Source organism: Vidua chalybeata, unplaced genomic scaffold (genome assembly GCF_026979565.1).
Source record: "Vidua chalybeata isolate OUT-0048 unplaced genomic scaffold, bVidCha1 merged haplotype scaffold_203_ctg1, whole genome shotgun sequence".
In the NCBI taxonomy this organism is placed as follows: domain Eukaryota; kingdom Metazoa; phylum Chordata; class Aves; order Passeriformes; family Viduidae; genus Vidua; species Vidua chalybeata.
Genome location: NW_026530365.1, coordinates 1,892 through 12,418, shown reverse-complemented (window position 1 = coordinate 12,418; position 10,527 = coordinate 1,892). Strand labels below are relative to the sequence as shown.

The following is a 10,527-nucleotide window of genomic DNA, read 5'->3' as shown; positions in this document are numbered from 1 at the left end:
GGATTAAATCTGTGGCAGAGCCCCCAATCCCAGGTCAAGGGGTTTTCCCTGAGAAGGTCGGTCACTGTTTGTGTTTGCAGGGGAAGCATAAATGGTGACTATGTGACAGCACTCGTCTTTGTCTTTATTTTTAGGAAGTCGAGGCAGATAGCAGCAGACAAGGTCAAGCGTGGCAAGGTCAGTGAGCAGTGGACAGAAGCAGTTGTTCTCGCGCAGGTCTCAATTTCTGGTGCACCTCTAACCATCCGTTCTCATTTGTGTGCTTTAGACCATCCACTCGGTGTACGCTAAGCCCCTGTCATCAGGTGGCGGACGGACCGGGTTTCCTGCCCTCCGGAAGTATTACGGGACCCCGTGATGAAGCCCACGCATCTTGTATTTCAAGGTCCCGTCCGGGTAGCTTGCGGGAACGGCCGAGGAGCTGCGGTGAGTCGGGGAGGTAGGGAGGAGGAGCGGGGGTCCGCTCCAGTTTCAGCCGTGCCCAGTCACCTTGTCTCCACCTTAACCTAGGCGTACCTCGTGACGGCAGCGTCGGCCTCGGAGCACGGCCGAAGCGTGCGGCCCGAGCGCCAGGGCCCTCTTAGGAGAAGGTGAGTAGCAGAATTGTCAGGTTTTGGCCCATGTGCTGTTAAGATTGTGCACTGATGTTTCCTTTTCTTTGTCTTGGCAGACGAAGAGATAAGAGCCTGGTGACAGCTGGAACTTGCCAGACGGGGAGGCGGCCTTCTTTTGCACTCGACAGGGATTTGCACGCCCAGAAGTGTGCGAGATAAGTCGAGGGCTACGACCCACTGAGGGGAGGGAAGCGGGGTGCTGGCTTGGGACTGCCCGGAAGGGATTTTGGAGTCTGCTTTGGAGATGGGGATGTCTAAGAAGCGTCTCCTTAGGCCACCTAAAGGGACAGCGTCTCTTTTGATCTCAGCGCTGAGGCGCGCAGGGCAGAGCAGTTCCGGTGTGTGTCATGTCACTTGTCTCTTGTGCATTCTGTGTTGTTTGGGTCTGTCACGTCACTTGTCTTTTTTTACCTTAGCTGTCTGAGGGTCATCTTGGCATCTGTGATCTTTGCGTTCCTCGGCCCGGCACCAACGCCACAGGCCTTTTGACTCGGGAGTCCGGACAGGCATCGCAGTCGTATCTGTCTTTAGAAGCATCCGGTCAGATGTCTTTTAAGGTGTCGTTCCGAGCGGTAGCGACAGCCGCGCACCCCAACGATCCATTATAGCGGCTTAGGACTCGTGAGAACGCCAAGCTAGGTAGCTCATTCTTACCGTAGGCTTTTCAGGCATCCCCTTGTGCGGTTCTCAGAAGACATAGTTTTCTTAGCATCTTCTTCCTGCAGGGTTCTTTGAGCCTCATCGGCTCCGAGCCGGCCGTCTCGCCTAGGTCATCTCGTTCCGCAATCTCTCTGTCCTCGCGGGCATTTTTCTCGCCAAGAGATTTTTCTCCTCGTGGCGTCCCCTCGTTTGTCGTGTCCTGTCCTGTGTCACGGGTGTCTGCACGTATTTGTCCCGGAGCTGCTCTGTCCTGCTGCATAGCCAGGCGTAATTGCACAAGTCCTGGAGACCTGCAATTTGGAATGGGGGATGTAGTTGTATTCTAGATGGTATTCCTAGATTCATACAGGATGCTTGGACCTGTTAAGTTATCCTACAGTTGTTTGAATTTTCTCCTAACTTTCTTTCAGATGCAGACATTTAAGATCTGTGGCAGAGCGCCCCTCCCGGGTCAGGGGGTTTTCCCCAAGAAGGTCAGTTGCTGTTTGTATTTGCAGGGGAAGCATAAATGGTGACTATGTTACAGCACTGTTCTTTGTCTATTATTAGGAAGTCCAGGCAGATAGCTGCAGTCAAGGCCAAGTGTGCAAGGTCAGTGAGCAGTGGACAGAAGCACTTGTTCTTGCACATGTCCCAGTTTCTGGTGAAAGTCTAAGCATCCCCTTTTTTTTTTTTTTTTTTTTTTTATTTTATTTTATTTTAGGCGGTCCTCTTGCGAGATGTCTCTGACCCCAGATGTCTGAGGCCAGGTGGGTGCAAGCTTAAGGTGTAGGTGGGCGTACTTGTCGGGTCAGGGTCGTGGTCTTTTCTCGGTATGTCAGTGTGGTTTTTTTTTGCTTTGTTTCTTTGCAGGTGTCATTGCTGCCCTCGGCGTGTGAAGGAACAGAGTCAAGCGGGTGAGTCGGCATTTAGGCTGGGTGACTCATAGGTGACCGTTATGCGGCAGCACGCTAAGCCTGTACCTTTTCCTTTTGTAGGTATCCTCCTGGCAGCCTGTTGAGTCGCATCAAGATTTCAGGTGAGCCGGGGCAGCGGTGTGTCAGAGTTCCGGGGGTTCCTCTTTTGCAGGGCGCTAGTTGCATTTTCTGTTTTGTCTTAGGTACCGTGAGGAGGCGCATAGGTGAAATTTGGAAACGGCAGCACCGAAGCGGATGTAGAGACCGTGTCGCCGTCCACGTCCGGCTGATGATGGATTTTGTCTGGTTGTCTTGCAAAAGCTAAGTGTTGGGGCCCGTAGGTGGGAGAAGGGGAAAAACCTTTACTATCACAGGAGACAATTAGATGTTAGCTTAGAGGAGAGGCCCATAGTGGGACGGGCCTCTAGGAAGCAGAGGGAGAGGGTTTCTACTCAGCCTCACCAGAGTCTTCGCCGGGCAGGGCAGTTCCGATCCGTCTTTGCGTCCTCGCGAGGTTTGCGTCGGCGGCCTTCTTCGACTCTCGACGTCGTCGTGGATCTTTTCACCCGAGGAGCCCGCCTTCACGTCCGGAGCTCTAGCCACGGTCACGCCGTAGTCATCGCTTTCTTGTCTAGGCCTACTGAGCTTCTTAGGCTTCCTCTTAAGTCCTTTGGCACTAACATCTTGAAAGGAGTTAAATTTCATCATCATATGCTATTGCCCTAGGGCTTTCTTTCCTTTGGTATCATCGGCCTATGAGTCATCTTGGACTAGCAATCTTGGGTCCATAAGGTGGAACTGCCAGGCAGTTTCCACTCGTGTCTGTGTTATGTTGTCCGTGTCTGTGTTATGTTGTCTGTGTGTGTGTTACGTTGTCCGTGTCTGTGTTATGTCGTCCGTGTCCATTGATTTGTGCATCATAGGCCTTTGTTACATCTTGAGGCTTTCTCTGCATTGTTCTCTGCCGTATCGGCCATATTTTACTCGTGTACCTTCCTGGATATCGCTTATTCCAGCATCGTTACATTGTTACTTTTTGAGACGGGAAGAAGTACAGGAGACGTTCTCATCCATCTTCCTTCTCACCTTTGGTAGCGCCTTCTCTTCCCGTGCCATTCTCTCGGACTTCTAGAGGGAGCATATTAGACCGTCGTCACCTGACCGCAGTAGTTCCGTAGCTTGCGCCTTCTCAAAGGGTATAGGGCTCAACAATTCATCTTCCGGAGAGTTACGTCAAGTCCTCACTTATATTGTATCTATGTTGGCTTATATTGTACGTGCTTAGGTTGTACCTTCCTATGTTGGCTTATACTGTATGTGCTTATATTGTATGTACTTATGTCGTATGTACCTATGTCGGTTTATATTGTATGTACTTATACTGTATGTACCTACGTTGGCTTATATTGTGCATATATTGTATGTACCTACCTTGGCTTATGTTGTACATGCCTCTGTCGTGCCACTTACGATCGGAGCTGCCCTGCCCAGGCGCGTAGTCACGGTTAGGTAGAGCAGTTATAAAACTTTACAGTTCATCTGTCTTCTATGGGGGTTTTGGGTACAAAATTTATGGACCCGGAGCGGGAATAGCTCCTTGCTGTCAGATAGTCACTCGTTGACCGCCTCCCGTCGCCTCTGTCGTCTCGCAGGTCCCCGGGTCTCTACAAGTTATCCCGGAATCTACCGCCGGACATCGAAGAGCCGCGGTCAGAAGACGCGTCGAAGCGTCAACGTAGCGTTTCAAGTAAGGGTCGCGGTCAGCGTGTAAGCGGAAGAGCGCGTGAGAGAGCGTGATTGTCCGTGTCTGTCTGTGAGAGCTTGCGTCTGCAGGTGTGAGTGTGTGTCGACCGCTTCTAACCTTGTGCGTATGGCCTTTGCCTTTCAGGTTTTTCAGCTCATTTTTAAATTTAGAATAAAAAATCCCCAGCCGGGGGGTTTTTTTTTTTTCCCCCCGGCTGGGTTTTTTTTTCCTCGGTCCCGGCCGGTCCGCGAGGCGACGTTCATCGCCAAAGTTCGGAGGCGGACCGTCCCGGGACCGGGGTTTTCGTCAGGCAGGAGAATTTTTTCGGACGCTCCCGGGAACCACGTTCCCGAGGAGCGTCGTGCATGCGTGTCGATGGCCGGGGGTCAGAGGAGCGGTTGAGATGAGAGCGAGGGTGGGTTTGTGCGTGAGCTGAAGGAGGGCTCTGTGTGTGTGTGTTTGTGTGTGTGTGTTGACCGGTTCTAACCTTGTGCGTATGGCCTTTGCCTTTCAGGTTTTTCAGCTCATTTTTACATTTAGAATAAAAAATCCCCAGCCGGGGGGTTTTTTTTTTTTCCCCCCGGCTGGGTTTTTTTTTTCCTCGGTCCCGGCCGGTCCGCGAGGCGACGTTCATCGCCAAAGTTCGGAGGCGGACCGTCCCGGGACCGGGGTTTTCGTCAGGCAGGCGGATTTTTTCGGAGGCTCCCGGGAACCACGTTCCCGAGGAGCGTCGTGCATGCGTGTCGATGGCCGGGGGTTAGAGGAGCGGTTGAGACGAGAGCGAGGGTGGGTTTGTGCGTGAGCTGAAGGAGGGCTCTGTGTGTGTGTGTTTGTGTGTGTGTGTTGACCGGTTCTAACCTTGTGCGTATGGCCTTTGCCTTTCAGGTTTTTCAGCTCATTTTTACATTTAGAATAAAAAATCCCCAGCCGGGGGGTTTTTTTTTTTTCCCCCCGGCTGGGTTTTTTTTTCCTCGGTCCCGGCCGGTCCGCGAGGCGACGTTCATCGCCAAAGTTCGGAGGCGGACCGTCCCGGGACCGGGGTTTTCGTCAGGCAGGAGGATTTTTTTCAGAGGCTCCCGGGAACCACGTTCCCGAGGAACAACGATTGCTGGGGCTTAACGGAGCGGTTGAAACGATAGCGACAGTGAGTTTGTGTGCAATGTGAAGGAGGCGGTCACGGTGGATGACTGTTGGTTTCTGTGTGCTATTTTTGTTTGGTCTTTCCTCTAACAATCAATCAAAATGTAATGTAAATAGAAAAAAGGTTATATTGTGTTAATGTGCGTTCGTTGTCTATTGCCCCGTATTGTTCCGTGTTTGCATTTGCTGCTGCATTTCCACATACGGTTCTGTATGTAAGTGGGATTTCTACCGGTCAGTGTACGGATTGTATCTATGCTCCCATTGGTATACATTGTTTCCATGTATTTTGCTGGAGTGTAAATAAAAAAAATCATTCAATAAAGTTGAATCAACCCTAACAATGATGCCCCCCGCTCCCTTCCCCTCCCCCTTTGGCTCCTGTGTTTTTTTGGTGTGGTTTAGTCATTTTTTTTTTCCTACTGTATTTCTTCCTTTGCTTCTTCTATTAGTTTTCTTTCTGTCACGTCATTTCTGTCCGTCCCTAAGTTTGTTTCTGTTTCTTACTGATTCTAACTGTCTCTCTCTGCTTCTCTATTTCCCTGTATGTCTTTTCTTCTGTTTCTCTATTTCACTATTTCTAACTATTTATTTTTCTCTGTAGTTGATGCTTTTACTCTTTATTTCTTTTTCTCTCTGGCTTCTCTTCTTTTTTTTCTGTATTGTTTTGTCCTCTTCTTCACTCTCACCGTCTTTCTTTTTCACTCTAACCCTTCTCATTTTTTACTCTGTGCCATTCTTTTCCTATTTCTTTTCCTCTGTCTTTCTCTCCTTCTCTCCTTAAACTCTCTTTCTCTCTTTAAACTCTCCTTCTCTTCTAAAACTCTCTTTCTCTCTTTCTCTCCTAAAACTCTCTTTCTCTCTTTCTCTCCTAAAACTCTCCTTCTCTCTTTCTCTCCTAAAACTCTCCTTCTCTCTTTCTCTCCTAAAACTCTCCTTCTCTCTTTCTCTCCTAAAACTCTCTTTCTCTCTTTCTCTCCTAAAACTCTGTTTGTCTCTTTCTCTCCTAAAACTCTCTTTCTGTCTTTCTCTGCTAAAACTCTCCTTCTCTCTTTCTCTCCTAAAACTCTGTTTGTCTCTTTCTCTCCTAAAACTCTCTTTCTCTCTTTCTCTCCTAAAACTCTCTTTCTCTCTTTCTCTCCTAAAACTTTCTTTCTCTCTTTCTCTCCTAAAACTCTCTTTCTCTCTTTCTCTCCTAAAACTCTCTTTCTCTCTTTCTCTGCTAAAACTCTCTCTGTTTGTCTCTTTCTCTCCTAAAACTCTCTTTCTGTCTTTCTCTGCTTAAACTGTCTTTCTCTCCTTAAACTCTCTTTCTCTATTTCTCTCCTAAAACTCTTTCTCTCTTTCTCTCCTAAAACTCTTTCTCTCTCTTTCTCTCCTAAAACTCTATTTCTGTGTTTCTCTCTTTTTCTCCTAAAACTCTCTTTCTCTCCTAACTCTCTTTCTGTCTTTCTCTCCTAACTCTCTTTCTCTCTTTCTCTCCTCTCTTTCTGTTCTAACTCTGTTTCTCTCTTTCTCTCCTCTCTTTCTGTCCTAACTCTGTCTTTTTCTTTCTTTCCATCTTTTAATTTCTAACTTTGTTTCCCTTTCTAGCTTTCAAAAAGCAGCAGTAGAAACTTTCAGGCTCCCTGGGAGTAAAACAAAAAACAAACTTTAAATAATTATTAAAAAAAGAATTTACTCCCCGGGAGCCTGAAATTTTCTACTGCTGCACCGGACATATAGTTTTTCTTCTTTTTTATATATACCTATACACCCCCTAATTAGGGCTCCAGCTGGCAGGTACCCCAATCAGGGTTGGGGGGCGGGTCAGGGGGAGGGGTTAGGGTTGGGGGGCGGGTCAGGGGGAGGGGTTAGGGTTGGGGGGCGGGTCAGGGGGAGGGGTTAGGGTTGGGGGGCGGGTCAGGGGGAGGGGTTAGGGTTGGGGGGCGGGTCAGGGGGAGGGGTTAGGGTTGGGGGGCGGGTCAGGGGGAGGGGTTAGGGTTGGGGGGCGGGTCAGGGGGAGGGGTTAGGGTTGGGGGGCGGGTCAGGGGGAGGGGTTAGGGTTGGGGGGCGGGTCAGGGGGAGGGGTTAGGGTTGGGGGGCGGGTCAGGGGGAGGGGTTAGGGTTGGGGGGCGGGTCAGGGGGAGGGGTTAGGGTTGGGGGGCGGGTCAGGGGGAGGGGTTAGGGTTGGGGGGCGGGTCAGGGGGAGGGGTTAGGGTTGGGGGGCGGGTCAGGGGGAGGGGTTAGGGTTGGGGGGCGGGTCAGGGGGAGGGGTTAGGGTTGGGGGGCGGGTCAGGGGGAGGGGTTAGGGTTGGGGGGCGGGTCAGGGGGAGGGGTTAGGGTTGGGGGGCGGGTCAGGGGGAGGGGTTAGGGTTGGGGGGCGGGTTAGGGGTAGGGTTAGGGTTAGGGGGAGGGTTAGGGTTAGGGTTAGGGTTAGGGTTAGGGTTAGGGTTAGGGTTAGGGTTAGGGTTAGGGTTAGGGTTAGGGTTAGGGTTAGGGTTAGGGTTAGGGTTAGGGTTAGGGTTAGGGTTAGGGTTAGGGTTAGGGTTAGGGTTAGGGTTAGGGTTAGGGTTAGGGTTAGGGTTAGGGTTAGGGTTAGGGTTAGGGTTAGGGTTAGGGTTAGGGTTAGGGTTAGGGTTAGGGTTAGGGTTAGGGTTAGGGTTAGGGTTAGGGTTAGGGTTAGGGTTAGGGTTAGGGTTAGGGTTAGGGTTAGGGTTAGGGTTAGGGTTAGGGTTAGGGTTAGGGTTAGGGTTAGGGTTAGGGTTAGGGTTAGGGTTAGGGTTAGGGTTAGGGTTAGGGTTAGGGTTAGGGTTAGGGTTAGGGTTAGGGTTAGGGTTAGGGTTAGGGTTAGGGTTAGGGTTAGGGTTAGGGTTAGGGTTAGGGTTAGGGTTAGGGTTAGGGTTAGGGTTAGGGTTAGGGTTAGGGTTAGGGTTAGGGTTAGGGTTAGGGTTAGGGTTAGGGTTAGGGTTAGGGTTAGGGTTAGGGTTAGGGTTAGGGTTAGGGTTAGGGTTAGGGTTAGGGTTAGGGTTAGGGTTAGGGTTAGGGTTAGGGTTAGGGTTAGGGTTAGGGTTAGGGTTAGGGTTAGGGTTAGGGTTAGGGTTAGGGTTAGGGTTAGGGTTAGGGTTAGGGTTAGGGTTAGGGTTAGGGTTAGGGTTAGGGTTAGGGTTAGGGTTAGGGTTAGGGTTAGGGTTAGGGTTAGGGTTAGGGTTAGGGTTAGGGTTAGGGTTAGGGTTAGGGTTAGGGTTAGGGTTAGGGTTAGGGTTAGGGTTAGGGTTAGGGTTAGGGTTAGGGTTAGGGTTAGGGTTAGGGTTAGGGTTAGGGTTAGGGTTAGGGTTAGGGTTAGGGTTAGGGTTAGGGTTAGGGTTAGGGTTAGGGTTAGGGTTAGGGTTAGGGTTAGGGTTAGGGTTAGGGTTAGGGTTAGGGTTAGGGTTAGGGTTAGGGTTAGGGTTAGGGTTAGGGTTAGGGTTAGGGTTAGGGTTAGGGTTAGGGTTAGGGTTAGGGTTAGGGTTAGGGTTAGGGTTAGGGTTAGGGTTAGGGTTAGGGTTAGGGTTAGGGTTAGGGTTAGGGTTAGGGTTAGGGTTAGGGTTAGGGTTAGGGTTAGGGTTAGGGTTAGGGTTAGGGTTAGGGTTAGGGTTAGGGTTAGGGTTAGGGTTAGGGTTAGGGTTAGGGTTAGGGTTAGGGTTAGGGTTAGGGTTAGGGTTAGGGTTAGGGTTAGGGTTAGGGTTAGGGTTAGGGTTAGGGTTAGGGTTAGGGTTAGGGTTAGGGTTAGGGTTAGGGTTAGGGTTAGGGTTAGGGTTAGGGTTAGGGTTAGGGTTAGGGTTAGGGTTAGGGTTAGGGTTAGGGTTAGGGTTAGGGTTAGGGTTAGGGTTAGGGTTAGGGTTAGGGTTAGGGTTAGGGTTAGGGTTAGGGTTAGGGTTAGGGTTAGGGTTAGGGTTAGGGTTAGGGTTAGGGTTAGGGTTAGGGTTAGGGTTAGGGTTAGGGTTAGGGTTAGGGTTAGGGTTAGGGTTAGGGTTAGGGTTAGGGTTAGGGTTAGGGTTAGGGTTAGGGTTAGGGTTAGGGTTAGGGTTAGGGTTAGGGTTAGGGTTAGGGTTAGGGTTAGGGTTAGGGTTAGGGTTAGGGTTAGGGTTAGGGTTAGGGTTAGGGTTAGGGTTAGGGTTAGGGTTAGGGTTAGGGTTAGGGTTAGGGTTAGGGTTAGGGTTAGGGTTAGGGTTAGGGTTAGGGTTAGGGTTAGGGTTAGGGTTAGGGTTAGGGTTAGGGTTAGGGTTAGGGTTAGGGTTAGGGTTAGGGTTAGGGTTAGGGTTAGGGTTAGGGTTAGGGTTAGGGTTAGGGTTAGGGTTAGGGTTAGGGTTAGGGTTAGGGTTAGGGTTAGGGTTAGGGTTAGGGTTAGGGTTAGGGTTAGGGTTAGGGTTAGGGTTAGGGTTAGGGTTAGGGTTAGGGTTAGGGTTAGGGTTAGGGTTAGGGTTAGGGTTAGGGTTAGGGTTAGGGTTAGGGTTAGGGTTAGGGTTAGGGTTAGGGTTAGGGTTAGGGTTAGGGTTAGGGTTAGGGTTAGGGTTAGGGTTAGGGTTAGGGTTAGGGTTAGGGTTAGGGTTAGGGTTAGGGTTAGGGTTAGGGTTAGGGTTAGGGTTAGGGTTAGGGTTAGGGTTAGGGTTAGGGTTAGGGTTAGGGTTAGGGTTAGGGTTAGGGTTAGGGTTAGGGTTAGGGTTAGGGTTAGGGTTAGGGTTAGGGTTAGGGTTAGGGTTAGGGTTAGGGTTAGGGTTAGGGTTAGGGTTAGGGTTAGGGTTAGGGTTAGGGTTAGGGTTAGGGTTAGGGTTAGGGTTAGGGTTAGGGTTAGGGTTAGGGTTAGGGTTAGGGTTAGGGTTAGGGTTAGGGTTAGGGTTAGGGTTAGGGTTAGGGTTAGGGTTAGGGTTAGGGTTAGGGTTAGGGTTAGGGTTAGGGTTAGGGTTAGGGTTAGGGTTAGGGTTAGGGTTAGGGTTAGGGTTAGGGTTAGGGTTAGGGTTAGGGTTAGGGTTAGGGTTAGGGTTAGGGTTAGGGTTAGGGTTAGGGTTAGGGTTAGGGTTAGGGTTAGGGTTAGGGTTAGGGTTAGGGTTAGGGTTAGGGTTAGGGTTAGGGTTAGGGTTAGGGTTAGGGTTAGGGTTAGGGTTAGGGTTAGGGTTAGGGTTAGGGTTAGGGTTAGGGTTAGGGTTAGGGTTAGGGTTAGGGTTAGGGTTAGGGTTAGGGTTAGGGTTAGGGTTAGGGTTAGGGTTAGGGTTAGGGTTAGGGTTAGGGTTAGGGTTAGGGTTAGGGTTAGGGTTAGGGTTAGGGTTAGGGTTAGGGTTAGGGTTAGGGTTAGGGTTAGGGTTAGGGTTAGGGTTAGGGTTAGGGTTAGGGTTAGGGTTAGGGTTAGGGTTAGGGTTAGGGTTAGGGTTAGGGTTAGGGTTAGGGTTAGGGTTAGGGTTAGGGTTAGGGTTAGGGTTAGGGTTAGGGTTAGGGTTAGGGTTAGGGTTAGGGTTAG

The 10,527-nt window shown here is 50.3% G+C and overlaps 1 protein-coding gene across 4 annotated transcripts; it reads left to right on the top strand.

The window, feature by feature from the left end:
- Window positions 1-377: 377 nt before the first annotated feature.
- Window positions 378-5,368, top strand: LOC128783325 (uncharacterized). Of its 4 annotated transcripts, XM_053933977.1 has the most exons (9): window positions 378-426; window positions 511-590; window positions 671-762; window positions 1,685-1,747; window positions 1,824-1,865; window positions 2,127-2,170; window positions 2,252-2,292; window positions 3,823-3,917; window positions 4,059-5,366. In XM_053933977.1, exons 4-9 carry the CDS (start codon window positions 1,685-1,687, stop codon window positions 4,314-4,316), a joined length of 543 nt encoding a protein of 180 aa, XP_053789952.1. In that variant the 5' UTR covers window positions 378-426; window positions 511-590; window positions 671-762; the 3' UTR covers window positions 4,317-5,366. The 4 variants fall into 4 exon arrangements, 3 of the variants coding, with proteins under 3 accessions (XP_053789952.1, XP_053789951.1, XP_053789953.1); XM_053933976.1 differs by lacking the exons at window positions 378-426; window positions 511-590; window positions 671-762 and having other exon boundaries at window positions 970-1,747; window positions 3,823-3,905; XM_053933978.1 differs by lacking the exons at window positions 378-426; window positions 511-590; window positions 671-762 and having other exon boundaries at window positions 970-1,747; window positions 2,374-5,368.
- Window positions 5,369-10,527: the final 5,159 nt, after the last annotated feature.